This window comes from Nestor notabilis, unplaced genomic scaffold (assembly GCF_000696875.1).
Source record: "Nestor notabilis isolate BGI_N333 unplaced genomic scaffold, ASM69687v1 scaffold780, whole genome shotgun sequence".
Lineage (NCBI taxonomy): Eukaryota > Metazoa > Chordata > Aves > Psittaciformes > Psittacidae > Nestor > Nestor notabilis.
In genome coordinates this window covers 82,273-102,368 of record NW_009911416.1, presented here as the reverse complement: position 1 = coordinate 102,368, position 20,096 = coordinate 82,273, and the positions used below count along the sequence as shown (strand labels likewise).

Sequence of the window (20,096 nt, the reverse complement as noted above, 5' to 3'; positions counted from 1 at the left end):
TTTCAGATGGGACACTAACAATAGGTTCTTCACTGAGAGGGCAGTCAGTTACTGAAACAGGCTCCCCAGGGAAGTGGTTACAGCACCAAGCCCATCAGAGTTTGAGGAGCATCTGGATGATGCTCTTAGTCATATGATTCAGTTTCAGGCAGTCCTGAGAGGAACAGGGAGTTGGACCTCTAACTGGAGACATTCTGTGATTCTGTGTCTCCAGGCTTCCTTTTTAACCAAGCCAGCAATGTACAGATGATATATCCTTGCTTTCAATCAGCAACAGCAGTGACACTCAGCCACTGGGCAGACATGGGGCACAAACACACTGGGAATCAAACACACAGATGCTGCCTCGGCTGGCAGGAGTACCAAATAAACAACACAAGCTGGCCATAAACTCAGGGATGTCCATGCCTACACATTCATTTGGGCCAGTAAATGTTGTTTGGCTGTCTCAACCAAAGAAGTTCTACAGAGACTGCGGGATCTCTTTATTTTTCCCTCTCCAGTTGAGATTTGCAGATGTATTTTCCTAGGCATGACAAAAATACAGATGGAGTGATCTTTTCCTGACGCTTTCCTGCAGAGATCGAAACATAAGAAAACAAGAACTTGCTTCAACTGCAGCACAACTTCTACTGTAAACACTGTGTTTCCCATCAAACTGACTCTCACTACCTGCCAAACGCGAGTTGGTTTCCAAAGGCTGAATCCTGAGTCTCAAAGGCTAAATAGTGGCTGTCAGCCAGAGGTCTGCAGGAAGATGGATGCAGAAGCGTGCACCTTATAGCCCCCATGGCTCTAGCCTTGCTCAATAACAGTTCCTGCCATGAGCAACCCTCATTTAGATTGAATGTCATATGATGCATTACCACTATATACAATCATGATCATAGAAAGAACAAATGAGAAGATGCAATGGCCATAAGTGCCATGTTCTCGCTAGTGCAGCATTCTTCCTTTCAGACCACAATCCAATATTTCTTTAAATTCCCTGAGCAATTGGGTAGTCACGGACCTTGAGAAACAGCTCCATAGGGTCTTCATCCCATTTTTGGCATGAACCATGACTTCTTCCTGAATACATCCATCTATCTCCCCGACCCCCCTGTCAATCTCTTCCCCACAACTTGAAAATTCATTTTGGTGATAAGGAAAACACCCACAACCAGATATGATATGGAGCTACAGAGAGGAAGAGCTCCTTCTCCTCTGCATTATAGGTCTTCAGTCCTATTTTGTTATGGGGAATGGGAAGTTTGCAGCCAGAACTGCCTGGAAAACACAATCTTTTTAAATGAAAATTAGTCTACTCAAGCTACTTGTTCTGCATTGTCGATCATCATTAAACTGGTTTTCCAAGACAGATAATCTAGCAATTTTCAATGGTTAGTCTGTATCCTCAATTTTAATCTCCAAGTCTTATTACTGTCCTGCCTAGTATTTGCAGCAAGATAGTCTGGCTTTTGACCGACCTTCAGGTTATTAATGGAATTATCCAATGAAAAGAAACAGTGTGACAGTCTCTTCATGACCCAAATTTAATCCTGTTGAAAATTCAATAAACTCAAAATTATACTTTCTCTTTGGTTTTCATCCTTCCAAACAGCTGCTTTACTGCATTATCCTCTACAAACTCACTGCTGCTTACACAAAGCAACGATCATGATTTCCACTTGATAGCATTTTAAATGGCCAATGCACAAAGGAAACTCAAAGAATATGAAGGGGAAAAGCAACGGACACTCAGAATCCATTCTGCAGGAGGAGGCATAACACAATATAAAAGTTCCCCACAAAGATCCAACTGTATCACATCTTCATCCTGTGCACTCCAAAAGCAACCTCTGAGCTATGGAAGGCAACAGCAAGCAACTCTCATTTAATTAGTCCAATGAAGGATTAGATCTTACCTTTTCTCCTTTTTCTCCTCTGCCATAGACTCTGCCCTAGAAATAAAAAAAGAGGGGAAAAGGTTTGTCAAAGGACATTGTAAATATGTATTTCATCTTTTTCTTGTTATATATCTGAACTATATCTATCCATCCATATATATAACATCTCTTTATATATCTCTATATATGCACAATTCCTTGGTAATAATTCAGTAACAAACTTAAATGGAAAACCTATCCCCAGTTGTCCCACTGCAGTCGGGAAAACATCGTATTTTTTATTCAGGGCAGAGTCTGATATTACCTTTCCAAAATCAAAGATGCCAACAGTCCTTGTTAAGATGATTTTTACATAGGGCTTAAGATTTTCCCACCTAAAAACCCAGCCTGACATTTGCATTAATTGCAGCTGAGGAAATCTGTGTCTTGGTCATACTGAATGTAAACGAGTTGAGAGACTTGCATCTTCTTTGTGTTCAGTTGCCTCATACTGTCCCCATTAGATGTATAGCTGTGCTATAATCAAATACACTCAAGTTACATATTTTAATTAGAAGGCCAATACTAAGTCATTTACCAGCTTTATTCAGGGATGAACCCATCTATTCCTCCCACTTCAAGAAATCACAGTGGGTGCCAGAAAGATTAGCTTCCCCCTAGGATTAAGGCCCAGCAGAGGGAACGTATTCCACAGTGCAATTGACAGGGTGAGCAAGTTCTCACCATAAATGAGAAAAAACTACTTGCATTTCCATCTCCTTACGTAAAATCATTCTGTATTTCTTACTTACTGACTCTCCTTTTTCTCCTCTGAGTCCAGGAAGCCCTTGGGTGCCACTTTCTCCCTTGAAAAAGAAAGGATGTTAATATCACATATATAACTGGAACGGAACAGGTGAGATTTCCTCTTACAACTTCCTGTTGGGCTCATAGTGTTTGTATTTTCTAGTCACCTTTCCACCATTGTTTTGGGAAGCAATGAACAAGGGTTTGACTGAGATTGTAGATGCTTCTGGTCCCACCAGTCTCTACAGCCAAGATTTCAGCTCCTGCCATGAGGCTGGTGTACCTCATTGTACTTGTACTGACTTGAATGTCCAAGTTCTCAAATTGATTTTATAACCTATTTTCCATATGAAAATACTCCTAGAAGACTTAAGAGTGCACTGGTAAGGCAGAGAGCTTTCTCTTGGGAGGTCCTTCAAAAGGTCTTACTTTCTATTAAGCCAGGAAGGACATGAAAAGATGGTTTGCATAAGACCTAGAGGGTGCACACCTAAAATATGGCAAAAAATAAACCAGTAAATATTGTCAAGATTTTTAGAGCTATTAAAAAGAAAAATATCAAACCCAATTGTTTTCATTCATAGTAAATTTTTATTACCAGCTAAATCCTGCCTTCTGTTGCAGGAGTGTGCAGAACACACAAGGTCATTTTCCCTGGTGGCTCCAATGGAAGAGAGGGAAGGGAACACAGAAGAAAAAAGAGCTGAAAACATACAGATTGTGATGGGTAGAGGAATGAAAACTGGAGAAGTAAATACATGTAGAAGAAAAGAGAAAATGGTTAATCAAAACCCAAGCAAAACTTTTTCTTCATGTCTCCTAAAAAGGACAGGGGCAAAAGGGATAAAAACCCTCAAAGCTGATGCATAATTACATAAATATTCATCAGGTACAGAGCTAAAAGTGGTGCCAAAACCAGCAAGTGCAGTGAAAATACCTGCAAGTCATTTTCATGTGCTGCTCTGCAGTCACAAAACTGGAAGAAGGACCAGCTGAGAATATACCCATTGCTAAGACAAGTTTAAAGCTATGTGCAAAGTTGCCACCAGTTCCTTCAATTCCCCTAACATGGGGAGTTGCTGAAGAGCAGAGGGCTTTGCCCTCACACCTCTACCTAGCTCCTGCCCGATTCTCACCCAAAAGGCATATATCAGAAATATGCTGTGCTGAGCTCCCCATCCATCACTGACAAAATCTCCTTGCCTATTTGTGCCTCCACCGTCTTTTGCTTGGAGGGAGTTCAGACACTTTGAACTTTGGCTTAGACTGGCATGAAGCTGAAAGCGTCTCAGACCTGAAGCAGGACCCTCCAGTGCCACAGCAGCAAGAAGTTCAGTGAACCCTGTGCTCCCCAGATCTCACCATAGGGTTTAATTTGTGGCTCTATTTGATTTATCCTGATCTATGTCCCCCCAACAATGTGTTTAGCTGAAACCAGTCACTGAAACCTTTGTCAGAATCATGCTTTCTTTTCCCCAAGCGAAGATAGGCTTTTGAAAGCACAGGAAATATGAAAGTTTCTTTCTTTCTTTAACTTTTATCCCTTTTTTTTTTTTTGCCAAAAAGAAAAATGGACCAAGCAGCATATATGCAAAAACAGAGTTACAGTCAATTCAAATGGCTGTGGCAAAACTCAAACATTTTTATGCAGCCATCACTTTTAAGTCAGTTAAAGTACACCAAATCTCCATTTTAATTTGGAGGAAAAGAGAACATTTCACTACAGCATGTCTAATACACTGAACTTCACAAAATCCCCAAAGACAGGCGAGCAATGTCATTTCTACAATGTGAACAAATCCAGATCTCAGAGGAAAGTGATTCTCTCTAAACTCAGATCAATTGCAGTGCTGGAAGAAAGCAGAAGCTGTTGACCAACAGCCCAGTGCCCCAGCCAGCCAGCCTGGCTGCCTGCAAACACAGCATGCAGGGTAGGTATGGAAGGAAAGTAAATTAGACTGAGCTGTCGTTAGCATCTAGAATTTAGCAATAAGACCCAGCTTCAGGCATGTTAGTCGATTCTTTCAAAGCTATTTCCTGCCTCATTCTTCCCCTCTACAATCCTTTATTACACCTCCTTCCAAAGCGTGCTCGCTCTGTCTCTATGTATTATCCTTAGTTTAGAAGCATGGGTGACTCAGGCAGAGGTGTTCATCGCTGAGGGTTTTTTTTCCTCCAATAGCTGCAAGCACTCCTGTTTTGCCCTGCCTTTGGAGACTTAAATTAGAGAGGAACAGAAACTCATTATCATCCCACACTGATTATACAATTCAAGTATTTTCACTGGTCAGATGGTACCAAAAGGAAAGTCTGTACAAACCTCCTTCCCTAAAAGAAGGAACACGTTATGGGAGCTCAGGATAGCAGAGCCTGAACACCAGTCTCTCCATCTTCAACTCAGACAACAGCTTCACCCACTTAACAGACCTTCAAACTGTGCTTTTTCAAAAAGGAAAGCAGAAAGAACCACAAAACCATTATTCCTTCTTTGGATAAAGGGAGAAAAAGCCACCAGTCTAAGGAAACCAAACACTGCCTTAGCTTGGAGAAGGAGCCTCACAGACCCCCTACCTTTGTCAGCCTCTCCAAAGTTCCCTGTTCTGGGACAAAGGGGAGTTTTTATAACACTGACCTGTCTCCCTATCAGTATTCCCTGGTGGGTCTCGTTTCTCATGTAAATCCCACCAGCTGTGTGCTGGTTTTCTAATACAGCTGAACCAGTTGCTTTGTGAGTTCTTATATGGCCATATAGTCTCTCACAGGTTATTTCTCATTATCAGTTATCAGACTGTAAAATATCCCTTGGACCCATTATTTAGAGGTAGAATTCAGCTTTGCAACTCATCCCAAATAAGAGATACTCAGTAGTAATGGTGTCTATAGAGAAAATGATTATTTTTGACTCAGAGTCCTGCCATCCCTGCTCATGGTAGGGGGTTGGAACTCGATGATCTTTAAGGTCCCTTCAACCCAAACTATTCTATGTTTCCATCTTTTCCTGACAATTTCTTTCCTTATTCATTTGTTCACTCCCTCCTCTCTGTTTAGTCAATCTTTTCTTATGCTGTACCTGCTTGCTAGCCTGTTTTAATCAAACCTAAGAGTATAGTAGAGATCTTATAATTATTTTTAGTGTGGGCCCTCATGAGGCCTTAGTCCTTCATTAATTAAGTATCAGGTGGTAATATTGGGGAATTGCAAATAGCATTGGCTTTCTGTCCCACGGCCAGCATTTTAGCCTGGGTAGCTCAGTTATGTTTCAAAGAGAAGGGGGGAAAGTGATATTAGCTCCTGCATATAGAGCAGGGACTGTCACAAGCTGGTCCTTGGCAATAGTGATGCAGTAACTGCTGTCAAGGGTGATATACATTATTTAATCATAACATCTTTGCAAGTCAGGAGCATAATCTATTCCTTGCCTTATTTACCAGATAGAGAAGCTAAGTCAAGTCTTTTGTCTCAAATCAGCACATTTGTACCAAATTGTTGTCAGAGCCTGGATTTAAATCCCAAGACTGCAACACAGCCCTGCCTCATCTGAATACAAGTCTTGGACCACAACAGCCAAGGAATAGTCAAACACATCTGCATTGCTCCTCAGCAATCCACCTGCAGGAATGAGATGGACATTTTGGGATCTGTTACAGAAAACCTGCTGATGCTGTGCTTATATATAAACTATTTTGTATTCAAGCAGTACCTCCTGCCTGCCAGCAGTGTGCCATGTTACACAGATAGACACCCTCACTAGCACATAGACCTTGTCAAAGCAGTGAAAGACAATGGGAAGTTGCTGCAGGGCTCTTTTATTATTATCATCGTCGTCCTTCTGCAACCTCCCAACAATAGTCATGGCTCTGCCATTCTTCAAAACAGCCCATCATTATTTAAGCTGTCACAGATTAAAATAGAAAGTTGCTATTTATACATGCATGGGAGCTTAAGGAAACATCTGCAGTATCAGTCAAACATATCTGAGCAGTAATGCGCCCATGTTCCTTCATGCCAGCAGAAAACATACTCCAAAACACATCTCCTCATCAGCCAGAACTTCTCACTGCAGACAGCAGATGAAGCCTCCCCACAAAACCCATAACACATTTATAAGGATGTCTGGCTTTCCAAGGCCCGGAGATTTGTCCTTTCCCTTCCCAGTTTTCCGTAACAACTGAGTAACTTTTGGTGAGATGCAATTTGTTTATTCACCAAGAAGGTATAAATTCAGTGAACATGCATTAGTTATTCAGATGGAAATAGGTTTGAATCCAAATTGTTCCCAAACATCTTTTTAACAACAGGGATAGTGAAATTGGGAACCAACACCACTGACTGCCATCTCTTCAGCAACGTTGAGTCTTTTTTGTCTCCAGTACATGTGCTCCCTTTAAGCCAGCTGTCTCACAGCTCTATTTGTGACCAAGGACAGAAGGAAAATGTGTGTGTGTTCGATGCACACATGTGCATATCAAAGAAGGTAGCAGAATATGCAGGATAATGTAGAGGGTGCACTGTAAAACTTGAAGCACATATCAGAACCAATCTCCTACCCTGTTATCTAGGAAGGACACTACTGAAGAAAGTGGCCTCTATTTAACACCATGACTCAGACAGTCTTGCTAAGGATAACAGGTTGTGGCTAATCCTTTACCCTAGTCTCAGGAAATGTTGTAGAGCATGACCAGGAGGCTGTAGCCTAATCTATGGATACCTACTAGTGCTGAACAAGGCACGGCACAGAAGCAGCACATGGGTTTGCAGGTAACGTATCCTGAAAGCTGTGCATGACCTAGTGGATAACACTAACTTGCAAATATACCACTTTAGAAGCTACAGGAAAAGATGTGGAACACAGTCTAAGGATGACATAAAGTAAGAACAGAGAAGCTCAAATGAAAGCCTAGAGCAGAGACACAAGGCGGTCTGAGCCTCTTACAGTCCCAGGCTCATCCAAAATTGTCTGAACTCAGTCAGATGCTAAATTGACTCTTATTTCTCAAACTCTTCAACTCCTCAACTTACTTTGGAAGTGTTTTGTTGCTTTTTATGAAGCAAATGAACTAGCACTTATTACTGACCTTTTGACCTTTAGGACCTGCAGGGCCAATTGGACCTCTTTCCCCCTAAGACAGAAAGACAGACATTAATCAGACTGACCTTCTCACTATATAGCAAAGCAAAGCCCTGGAAACAACTGGAAACAATCAAAATGTTTTCAGGTTTGAGTGGGGAACAGACCAAACCAGACATGCCCTCAAAAGCCGTGCCAATGAACCTGTTTCCTCAGATGTCTTAACCACAGCAAATGTAGGCAAGCACACTGCTTTTAAATCTATGAGACTTTTTCAATGTGGCTGTATTTACCTCCAGAATATCTTCTGTTTTACTTGAAGAAGGATGCACATAACTGGGCTGGATAAGAATAACCACTTTGTTTCCAAGGTTTTTACCAGGACTGTCAACATGATCAAAATCACCAGATTAGGTAAAGAGAAAACATGTGGGGAAGACTTCCATTACCTCTACTGACATTCCACCTCTGAAATACACATGCCTGGCTCTTTTTATGAAGTGTTTTCCACCTCTAGGTCTTAAAGTGCTTCACAAACACCCACTTGCATGGTGCCAAACCCCTCTTTCCAGACCTATCCAGCATTCTTCATATAAGACACACTCATCTCAACACTCACCTTTTGTCCAGCAGGGCAGGAGCAGTTGAATGTCTTGAGGTGGCCAACTTGCTCGCTGCCAACAGTGGGCCTTACTTCCACGGGAGGTGCTTCAGTCAGGACAGTGACCTGGCACTACACCCAAACACTCAAGGTCATGACAAAGGTTTCAGTGCTAAAAGCTTCCTCTTCTACCCACTTCAGAGAAACTGCATAGGCATTACTGGATAACACACAGCTGAATGAGTTCTAGTGAGGAATGACATCCCACAAAAGCCATTCATTCAAGCAATAGGGGAAAATGTGGCAACATGAACAATCAATCTCTTTAACCAAGATTGAGGGGACAAGAGTAGAAGGAGGGTGGAAGTTTGGGCACAGGAAACAAAGCAGTAACCAGCACCATTTAAGCTCTTCCCAAAAAAAAAACAGTGGGAAACATGCTGAATATTTCAGGCTGCATTTCTGTTGTTCCATCATCACTTCGGGGTTTTGTTTCCCCTGACAGTTTGACAAGGAAAGATGAACTTGGAAACTTTAAATTCCTTATACTTATCCCTCTGGGGTGGTCCTCTTCTGGCACTGCTGCATTACCAATTATATAGCTAGGTTTCATTCACCATCATTAAACAAATTATAATCCCACACTGCCAAATATTCCCTGATTTATGTAATAGTTTTCAGTGAAGAGTGTTCATGTGAAAATGAATAAGTGACAAAAAGAATCTTACTGGTCCAGAGGGAATGTCACAGCAGGTCTCCAGCTCAGCATGCCGAGAATCACAGTAAATAACCATCCGCTGAAGATCAAACTAGAAGACAAAGTGAGGCAATAGTCTCAGAGACAGTGAATTATTAAAGACTGCATGTTCTTTTGCTTGGAAAGAAACAGTGCAGATGAATACAAATAAAAAACAGAGGGGGCTAACTTCCTAGTGATTCTATGGATCCTGTAGTCAGTATCCATCTCTCTCTATCGATAATGGACCAATATCTTGGCATGCTCCAAGAGTAGAGAGCTAATGAGACCCTGAATGTGCTTATTAGCATTCTGGTGCAGGTTTTCATGCACATAAGGAGGCATATCCTGGCCAAATTTCTGTCTGAGAAGACATATTCTGACCACCTCTATCCCTCCTAGAATTTCATCTAGACATAAAGTTTGTTTTTCTCCTGTTGTGCCTTGCTTCTTCCAAAATTCTACCCCTGCGTGACAAATGCTATTAACACATTTAATATGCACATTCCATTTATTTTGGACAGCTAAGAAAGATTACATGAGTCTCAAATCACCAAACAATCACACATAAATTATACCAGATTAACACTGCTTCTGATCAATCAGGTCCTACCTACAGCTCTAAACTTTGATTCAGTTGAATCATTTAATATCAGGTATCTTTTCTGAGGAACTGAAAACATGCCATGACTCTCCTGAGTTAACAACCTTTCTTTTTTCCTCATCTCTTCCCTTCATATATGGACACATTCATAATGCCATGATCAGACAGCAGAAGACCTTTACATGTGTAGTTCAGTGCCCAGTTTGATGGTATTTGTGGATGATTTTGTCTCTGATTTTCACTATAGCATATTCTGGGACAAGACAGAAAGCTGAAATGGATTCCTCATTTTTAATCCCTATTATGGAGGTACTGACAGTCTCACATAAAAATGCAGCAAGTCCTGTACATGATGCGATGCCAATCTGTCTTATTAGCTATGTAACACAGGTAATGCTTCAGTGATGCTGCTTCAGGAAAAGGGGCAATTGCAAGATAACTCCTAAACCCCTATTCACATCCTGCAAACCCAATGCTGAACGTCACCCCAGCTCTAACCAGAACACGCAGTACTTACATCAATGGGGACGCTATCATACAAGCGTTTGCCAATCACAGTCTTTCCTTGAATGTCAATATTTTCCCTGTCTTCAATAGGCAGCGTCTGCACCAGTTTGCAGTCTATGTAGAGTGAGACAGATTTTGACTGAATGCTGAAGGCAATTTTGTGCCAGCTGCGGTCAAAAAGATCGCTGACTCTTTCATTTCGGAAGACCACTCTCACAGCGTCCTTGGTGAGCCCAACGGCGTTGTACTCTAAAGCTTTGTTCTCTCCATCCAGCCGGATCGAGACCTGCAAGCAGACAGAAGTGATTTTGCTAAGGAAGTACAAAGCCTTCTGCTTCCTCTTGCCTGCTTTCTGCCATGACTGACAGCCCAAAGTCAGGGATGGTACAGCTTGTGGTGAGATGCCCAGGCAAAGGATGGAGGACAGAGTTTTGTGTGACATATGCACAGGGAGTCTATGCCTGTTCTAGTAAATAAGACAGGGCAAGGCACAGGCTTGGGTGCAGACCCATGACCATCTAAAGCCTTCTCTTGTGAGTACAATCCTTGGCATGGTTTCAGCACATGCCACCCTGATGCCTCCCAGGCAATGCTTGGGCTTGGTTGGGTGGTAGCACACATCACGGGCATCTCCCCAAAGGCAGATAGACAAAGCTGAAGCTGTTTCGGATCCCTCTATCCTGTGCACTTCTCCAGTACTTCCTAGCAGGCTCTGTGCTCTTTAGTGCCATCACATGTCCTCAACTATCCCATGGGACATGGACATACATGCCTGGTATGAAATTAATCTACTGAGCATGTAGCGCAGAAAATCATGTTTTGTTTAACAGCCGATAATAGCTTTTATATAAATGTGTTACCATTGTCTGAAATTCAGTTACCTGAATCCTCAAATTGCACCTATCCTTCCTCCACTGTGAGCTCCCCAAATCCTTTTAAACACCACTCCTAAAGCAGCAGTACTATGTTAAATGACTAAGTGAGCCCATACCAACAGCCCAGTTGAAAGACACTGGAAATGTCATCAGCACCATGTTTGTACTGAGCAGAAAACCTACAGCCCACCCAAACAGCTGCCTCCTCAAGCATGCTCAAAACCCTAACATATGGCATGCTACTAAGAACATGTTATATAGGAACAGGAAGCCCTTTATTACACTTTAATGGTATATTTCTTCTGAGAGTATTTGACAGATATTAGATCAAATTCTTTAGCAGCCAAGACTCAGGATTGTGGCACAGTAAGTTCCTCATCCTGAGAACATCCATATCCTGAGCAGGGAACCCATAATGCGTTTGCATGGTAGCTAGAATTCTGTGCAAAAACTGGACGTAGCTCACTGCTCTGTGCCAAAGTACATCTTCTTCCAAAGAAGTAAAATATTTTCCCTAAGCAGAACTACCTGAACAAAAAAATCAGAAATCCAAAAATGGTTTCAAGAGTGAGGACAGTGTATTTTTCACCACCTTTACAACTGTCTGCATGCTAACAACAATCAAGGTCTATGCAAACCTACCTCCAGGGTTTGAATGAAAAGTAAAGGATTTTCACCAGAATTAACTGAAAGACAGGTAAAAGGATATTTACTAGTCCTCAAGGAAAAAGGAGTGAGAAGATAAGGCAAGAAAGCTGCTTCATGCAACAAAAGATAAACAAGGCTTCTCTTGCTGTCTCAAAGGGTCTCTTACCTGTGGTATGCCGTACTTGTCAATAATCTGCCAAATATACCAGTCTTCTTTCCTGGAAGCCTTCCGGAATTTGAAGGTAGTTACAAAGGCATATTCATCAGGGAGACCTTGGGGAAATACATCCCTGGCACGGGGAGGGGAAAAGAGAGCTTAGCAGTGAAGAGCAGAACTTCTAAAACTCTCTGCATGTCCCAGCAATGCTTTCCAAGTGTGTCAAAGAGTTCCTACAAAATCTGCCTGCTGGATTTGGCAGCCTGCAGAGAGATGAGTCTGAGCTTGTGCCCTCCAGGCAGTTCTGTCCTCAAGGAGCCCTTTTTCATTCCAATGGTGAAGCTCTCAAATTATGTAAGAAACAGTGAAAACTTTCAGCCTAGTATCCATTCAGTTGGTTTTCAGTTTATGAAACCTGTAAATCATTCTGCTTTTCTCCAGATGCACTGGAGACCTGTGGCATCTGACAATAGGCAGGCGTGTCTGAAACCCGCTATAAATGTACCAAGTCATAGCAACAAATATCATATTATTTGCCCCAAAACAGTCACTACACCTCATGCCTGTCCAAGAAGATGTTCCTTGGCTGATGGCCTGGGAGAGAAGGAGAACCTTCTCAAACCAACATCGAAAACACATTAGGCAGAAATTTACTCAGTGCAACACCATGATGTGTGTATACGTTTGCTGTAACCAAAACCAGCACTGTTTGACTAAGCCTAAGCATAAGAACATACCATAACATGAGCATGCAGAAGGGTTAACTAACTCAGTATCATTATTTATCCATTACTGGATGCCTAAGAACGAGAATGAACAGAACAAACACCCCTCCTAGCTCCAAATCTGGGATCTAGGGATCAAATTCAGATACAGCTGCAATTCCTATATTAATAACTTTTTATGGATTTATCTTGTACAAAATTCTCCAATCTCCCCTTGAACTCAGGTATATTTATTACATTCACAACACCCTTTGGCAATGAATCACACTTTGCTATCCACTGTATAATGAGCCTCTTCTTGTTTGTTTAGGACCTAGCTCAGTTCTTACAAGGAACAACACAATTAACTATTCTTTTTCTACATTTTATGCCATTCATGATTTTGCAAACTTCTCTCATAATGCCTCTGAGACATCTCTTTTCCCACCTGAAGAGTCACATTTATCTTTATCGTTCCCCATGCCCAAGCCAGCTTGCTCCTCAGAGCATTCCTAAGAAGACGCTTCCTAAATATCATGGCTTTGCTGCTGGATATCTGAGCAGTCAGGCATAAGCATCCATTAGGAAACAAAGCATAATAGCTGGCTGTCATCCTAAATGATCCTATGATTCTACGATTCACAAACTAGCCCTCCCTGGTCACAGAGCCCACACACACCAGCACCCATAGCTGGTGACACACAAAATAGCCAGGCACTCCCTTCCTTCATGGCAGAACAAGAAGTGTGTCAGTTGTCTCCTTGTGGCAGAGTTGCCATGGAGAATAGTATGGGTATGAGTAGGGCACTGAAAGCCACTAAGGAAATTACAGGATGCTTGGCAAAAGAGAGACAGCTCAGTCACATCAGCCCTCCCATTAGGGCCTCCCGCCAGGTCTCCTTCAGCACTGACATGCCTTTGTGCAAGTTTTGTGTCCAAGTGTTTTTGTTCACTCATCTTGTCCAAGTTTGGCAAGAAGATGCATGCCTCAGCTCTTAGCATCACTGACAGTCTGGGCAGTTTTCCTTCCCCCCTCCAAGAAACTTCATCAAAATGGCAATGCTGACAGTTGAAAAGGCATTGCTTACTGCTCCATCCTCTTGAAGAGAAACCATGGATGTGTCTACATGAGAATGCTGCCAGAGGGGGCATTTCTCTGTGTCTCAGTTCCTCAAACTCTGTCATTTCAGCATACATGCCTAGTGCATTTACTTTCGCTCGCTCCTCACCATCATAACTGGGTTTAGTAAAGTTCCCTTTCTGTCCTGCCTTTTAAGATTCTGACTCACATTCTGGGCACAGACAGCCCTATTAAACTACTTTCCTAGCTATAACCCATCACTAACTCCAACCCCCTATTTAATGAAAAGCAAGCAGAGAAACAGTTCCTCATTTAATCCAGTGGTAACACAAGATAGTGGATTTACAGCTCTGAGGGTGCTTTGCTCTCTTCCTGATCCATAATATGTTTGCTATTGCCAAATCAACAGCAGCAGGACACATGCTTTCAATGCTGCTTTTGCCTAATGATTTTTAACCTCTGCCTATTCAGTGTGCTTGGTTCCAAGTACAAATTACAGTGGCTGTAACTGAGGCATCATTTCTTTGCTGAGCAAGGAGGTATAGGAGCATGTTGTTGAAATTAATCCCCCAAGATACCACATTGAGCCTTAGGCCTGGCAACCTGCAACCAACTCTGGAAGAGCCAGCTGTTAGCCTCTCTGTACTGAGATAGCCTGTCTGGGTACCTCTGAGCTGGGAACAGGAATATCACTGTGCAAGCTCATATTCAGAAAAGGGTTTCAGATTCTTAATGCCCACAGAAATAGCTGGGAGTTAGGTACCTAAACATCCTCCTGAGCCTGGCCACACCTCATCACACAGAGGCTGACAAATGGTCCATCAGGTAGATTTAAACTTATAGAAAGCTGTAATGACCTGTCAGCCCCAGCTGATTTTTAGAGGTGCAGAGGAACTGGCTGTAAGTTCCCAAAAGAGAAAGGCTTTGTACCAAAAGCAAATCTCAAGAAACTCTCATTGCCCTGAAGATACGATAAAAGCTGTTTCTGAAGTCCTTAGTACCTGCATCTTCTACAGAGATGCGTTACTGCATAAATAACAAAAACCTTATGAGTTTTCATTTATTTCCTCCCTAAAAAGTGATCTCCATTTAGAAGTTCAGCTTTATTTAGGAATCCAAGGGCAGGAATTGCTGTCCCCAGAAATGTTTTATTTCCTTCTTTCACCCAAGGCTGAATTGAACTGATGATCCATATTATGGAGCTTTGCTGGATGCCTGGTACCTGCAGGGAGCACTCTGCCAGCTCCTTGGTCTATAATTCTGACAACAGGATAGATTGCAGAAGAGGCCCTTATAAAACTCCAAGACAAGAGAATCCCCTGGTGCTGCAGGTTATTCTAAGAGTTAATTAACCCAGCTACAAGGTCAGGTGAATCTCTTCTACAAAGAAAAGAATTATAGTAACCAGTCAGAAGACTCTTTTAGGCATTCCTCATTTTCAATATATAGCCTCCTTCTCACATGCTTTTGTTTGGCATAAGAGCCTACATCTGTAACAACCAGCATGAGACCCTACATCTATAATAATAACACAATGGAGAAAAATAAGATTATCAGTTCTCATTTCAGACACTGAATGGAACAACAATTAATAGGATGTCTGCACTTACTGGGAAAGAGCATAACTAATGTAGTTGGGACATATGACCATTTTTCACTAATATGAAATGTGACTCACTAAGGTCTGACAAACAAGGTTGGAGAAAGCCAGTTCATTTCCATGGGCATCACATCACCAGTGGCTCTTAGAATGACAAAAGAAGAGGAAAAACAAGGAAAAAGGCAAAGGAAAAGCCGTAGGACAAAGGATTGTCACAACACAGAACCAACCCCATCCGTACGTCCTTGGCAGCAGATTTTTGGCTTCTACTTCAGAAACCTGTGATGCGACATAACCTCTAAGGTGATTTCTTCACATGTTTCACTATCCAACATGCTGCAAAAAAAAAGTCTGTCCTAAATATCACTTGCTGTAGTTAAATCTTCCTAAAACAACTTCCCCCCCCCCACCAAGGAAGCACGTGAACAACTTGTTCTCCTCTCTTTGCTGCAGCCTTTTATGTGTTTGTCAGCTCTACCTTCAGTTGTTTACTCTCTAAAAGACAAATCCCCACACTTCAGTCATTCCCCTTCAGTCATGCTTAATCTCCTTACACTGAGAAGACTCAATGCCTATATCCATAAATAAAGGTGAGAGTCCATTTGCTATTTATGAGTGCAGATGAACCAAAAGCTCTTTTCCCAAAGAGAGTGATCATAACCAAACTGCCTTTGGGGAGCAGTTTCTGGCATGCCCCATCCTCCACACTAGGCCGAGGCATTGTCAGCGTTAACATTGCTTGCCATCAGCCAAAACAAACTTGAAATGAACACAGAAGTAGGTGAAGAACACAAATTATATGGGTCTAGTGCTAGGGCACATGAATTCACCCTGTTTCACTGGCTAGTAAAGAAGCAGCCTCAAAGGATTCCTCAGGTGTGTTCCTAATAGATACATTACTCCTAACTGCACAGCAAATTTGGACAGACACAGTTATTCTTCTAGATGACAAACACTTCTCTGGCAATAGCAGTCATGAGATCAGATAGTGGCCACAGCAAGTTCCTTCAGTTGGGAGCCTGTTCTCACCACTTAGAGCAAGGAGTCTTTGTGTCTCATCCCTAACTTCAGCACAGTATCTTGGTCTTTTCCCAATTCCAGCAATGTGGTATCAGGAGATAGAGTCCCCAGAGAAACACAGCAAAGTATATGCCCAAAACAATGCAAGACTCAGAAACTAGGGAAGACAACACCATACCAATACATAGAGCTAACAGATCATGAATAAAAGCTAGACCAAGCATCAGAAAGTTATGTGAGATATCAGCTGAGATGAGGACCAAGTCAGGCTGGAACCAGAGCAACAAGGGAAAACTGAGAGATGGACATGGCCAGGAAGAAGGTTCTGGAGTCAGAACTAGGAGAAATAGAGGGCAGGACAAGATAGATAGCCAAGAGCTTGGCATTAGGCAAGACAACAGTAAAGAGAAACAAGCCTGAATACCCAGAACCTGGGACACAGCTTTGGCAGGAAGGTCCACTGAGAAGCCACGAGCAACCAGTAGGAGAGCCCCACTTGCCTAAGGAGTGGAAAGAAACACCAGCCAGATTTATGGACCAGCTCTCTGCCAGCTAGAGAGACCTTTAAGTCCCTTAGTGACCAGGACATTGACTGCAGATGAATTCCTGGCTGTTGTATTTGCTTGATCAAAGAACCATCACGGAATGCCTCACCACAAAGAGGAAGAAAGTTCATAGTTGTAGGCTCCAGATTAGAAGATGAACAGGCACATTTCCCAGTCAGCTAAGCTGGCACTTTGTAAAAGTACTAGTACTTATACAAAAGGATGCAAATGCTTTAAGAAGATAATAAAGTGGATTAAATATATTACTCAGTTAATGATTTTCTATCTAATTATGAGATGTTGCTATCAGTTGCTAAACATTGCTTGAGGTTGTCTGCAAGACAGGACAGATGTTTTGTTTTGCTTATTACTCCAGTTATCAGTTTTGTGCAGCTTCACAAGATTTCATTTTCTGTGAGCAATGACTCTATATGCGCCATCCTGACATCCAAAGGCTAAAACGAACCAAATACACAGACACCTTCCATTGTGTTATATCCATCTACATTCATTTCCAAACCACAAGAGTATGGAAGTTAAATGCAAAAGGCTGAAAATATAGAACTTCTTTAATGCCGTGTTTCAGCCAATCATGCAAAAGGAAGCTTAGTCATTTCAGTCTACTAATTAAGGATGGGTTTACTTCTGATTGTCCTGGGCAATATTTTACTTATTGTAAAAACAACAACAACAACTAAATGGGTGCAATCTGAGCAGATGGAAAGTCATCATAGCTGGTAGGTCTGGCTTCACTCCCTCAATCTTTCTGGGAAAACAATAACAGGAACAACACAACAAAGTCCTTCAACCCTTAACTTGAAAAAAGAAATGAAATGGACAACTGTGTAACCTGTGCTAACCTGTTCCAGTGGTTAATGATGGTCATTGTTAAAAATGTCTTTCTTCCATGTCATTTTTGATGTTGTTAACAGGTAGCCACTGACTTTCAGCCTACTACTATCTTTAGCACCAAAGACTCTTTACTAAACTTTGATTTCCCAGAGGTTTTTTACAGACAGCAATCACCTCAGTTGTTAACTGCTTCTTAATTTTACCTGACTCCACTGCACTTCTTGGATTTCTCTATTAGACTTGCTTCACAGTTCTTTAAAGTCTCATTCACTCTGTTTCTATCCACTGAATAATGGAAACAAGGACTGGACATAGAATCCCAGTAGTGGTAACTGTGTTGCCTGATATGGAGATAAGCCAACTCATCCTTGGCAGTTCCTGCTTATACTCTGAAGACCTGCACTAGTCCTGTTTGTCATAGTATCACCCAAAGCTCACATTCAGTAAATCATCACTCCCAGAATCTCTTCAGTGAAAACTGGATTCCTTCAGTTCAATGCCTACTTTCAATGCAGTCTTGGCATCAATATTTTATAGTGATAAAGCACACTACCAATAGCTGTTACAAGCTGCAGCAAGCACGGATTCTACCCAGAGACTGCTGTGAGCCAAACAAAATAGGTTTATTCTCCTCCTCACACACACCATTTATATATATACTACTAATCAAGTTCAAGATGTCTTTAGTTGGCTGGCCTTCTCCCCAACAATGAATTTACTTATCCTGAGACTTGACATCACATCATTTATGAACTTTCTAGCACACAATTTTCCTTTCAGTATATTATGTTTTTACTTTTTGTTGTTGTTTAAAGGCCGCATGTTTATATGGAGAAAGAGGATAAGGGAAGAAGGACAAATCAATCCGGGCTGACTCCAGGATATTATGAAACCAAGCAGATGTAAGTCACAGGGACAACCTCAAAGATGCAGTGAGCTGAGTAAAGGAGCTAAAACAGAATAAAAAATAACAGCCCTCATCCATAAGCAGGAAAAGAATTACTATTGATTTTTTAAAGCTGAAGTTCAAACCAGCACAGAGAAATTTACTGCAAAACTGTTAATGATGACAATTCAATCTATAGCTCATGGTTACTCAGTGAAATTAGTCACTCACTCTTTTCAAGGCTAATGCTAGCAGGACTCAAGTGACAACCTGAGGAGAAACTGTTGTGATAGGCTATCAAACAACCAGAAGCCTTAGGTCATAAAAAGGCTTCAAGCACTTAATCCATGTTGACACAGGATTAAAAATTGTTCATTATTTTATAAAACCAAACACCATCTTATCTAACGGATAACAACATCTACCAGGAACTGGTCTATCATGATTAGCAAATATATAGCTCAATGGGAGTGCTACCAAATATTCCTTTTAGAAGTATTTATGAAGCCCTACATTCTGTTGTGAATTTCTTGACACTGCTCCTCACAAACATGAGATACACTGAAACCAGCTCATACTATACCAGGACAGAGCCTGTAGTTGGTGCAAAGGCTCCCAACCATGATGTATAAGTTCTGTGCCAGAACTGAAGCAGTTGATCAAAACAGTAATATATGTGCAGGTACTGAAAAACTACTACAAGTTTAACCTACAGGAACCAAATCAGATGACGAATGAGATGAAAATAAAGTGAAAAATGGGAATACTCACTCAGTTTTTTGAACAACAGGAAAGCTTCCAAGTCGAACATAAGCACTCTGAATTCCATTTTCTTTCATTCCAAAAATTTGCTTAACGCTGAACGAATCCATAAGGTCAAATCCTGTCCGTAATGGAAATGTAAATATGAGACATTGATCAGGCAGTAGAACATGCCTTTATCTGTACTTAAATAGTTATCTTAGCCCACAGGAACAGCACTTCAGTGATTGGCCTTGTTCTTGTTGGGAAAAGCCAGAATGAAATTCTGACATGGTCTAATCTGCTTAGTTCAAAAACTCAAAACCAAACATTAATTCAAACTGTAACAGATCCTGGAGAGATTACAACAGAGTTCTCCAGAAATAAATAGTTAATGTCTGCATTGCCATAACACCCAGGAAATGCTGTGTAACTCATTAATTCCTATGTAGAAAAATGCACAGGTACAGACTGAAAGACTCATAAAACCATGGAATGGTTTGCTCAGGTTGGAAGGGATTTTCAAAGGTCATCCAGTTCCAACCCCCTGCCACAGGCATGGACACCTTCCACTAGACCATGTTGCTCAGAGCCCCTGTGTCCAGACTGGCCTTGAACACTGCCAAGGATGGAGCATTCACAACTTCCTTGGGCAACCCATTCCAGTGCCTCAGCACCCTCACTGTAAAGAACTTCTTCTTTATATCTAACCTAAACTTCCCCTGTTTCAGTTTGAAGTCATTACCCCTTATCCTACCACTACAGTCCCTAACAAAGAGTCCCTCCCCAACATCCT

At 41.7% G+C, this 20,096-nt stretch overlaps 1 protein-coding gene across 1 annotated transcript in view; it reads right to left on the bottom strand.

Annotated features, from left to right (window-relative positions):
• COL22A1 (collagen, type XXII, alpha 1) overlaps positions 1 to 20,096 on the bottom strand; it is a 194,292-nt gene that overhangs the window by 118,502 nt on the left and 55,694 nt on the right. Inside the window, exons 4-11 of the mRNA XM_010014574.1 lie at positions 19,331 to 19,442; positions 11,881 to 12,004; positions 10,202 to 10,477; positions 9,073 to 9,153; positions 8,363 to 8,476; positions 7,751 to 7,795; positions 2,681 to 2,734; positions 1,908 to 1,943 (exon numbers count right to left, since the gene is read on the bottom strand). Of these exons, the coding sequence (XP_010012876.1) occupies positions 1,908 to 1,943; positions 2,681 to 2,734; positions 7,751 to 7,795; positions 8,363 to 8,476; positions 9,073 to 9,153; positions 10,202 to 10,477; positions 11,881 to 12,004; positions 19,331 to 19,442 (842 nt within the window). The remainder of the gene's footprint in view (positions 1 to 1,907; positions 1,944 to 2,680; positions 2,735 to 7,750; positions 7,796 to 8,362; positions 8,477 to 9,072; positions 9,154 to 10,201; positions 10,478 to 11,880; positions 12,005 to 19,330; positions 19,443 to 20,096) is intronic.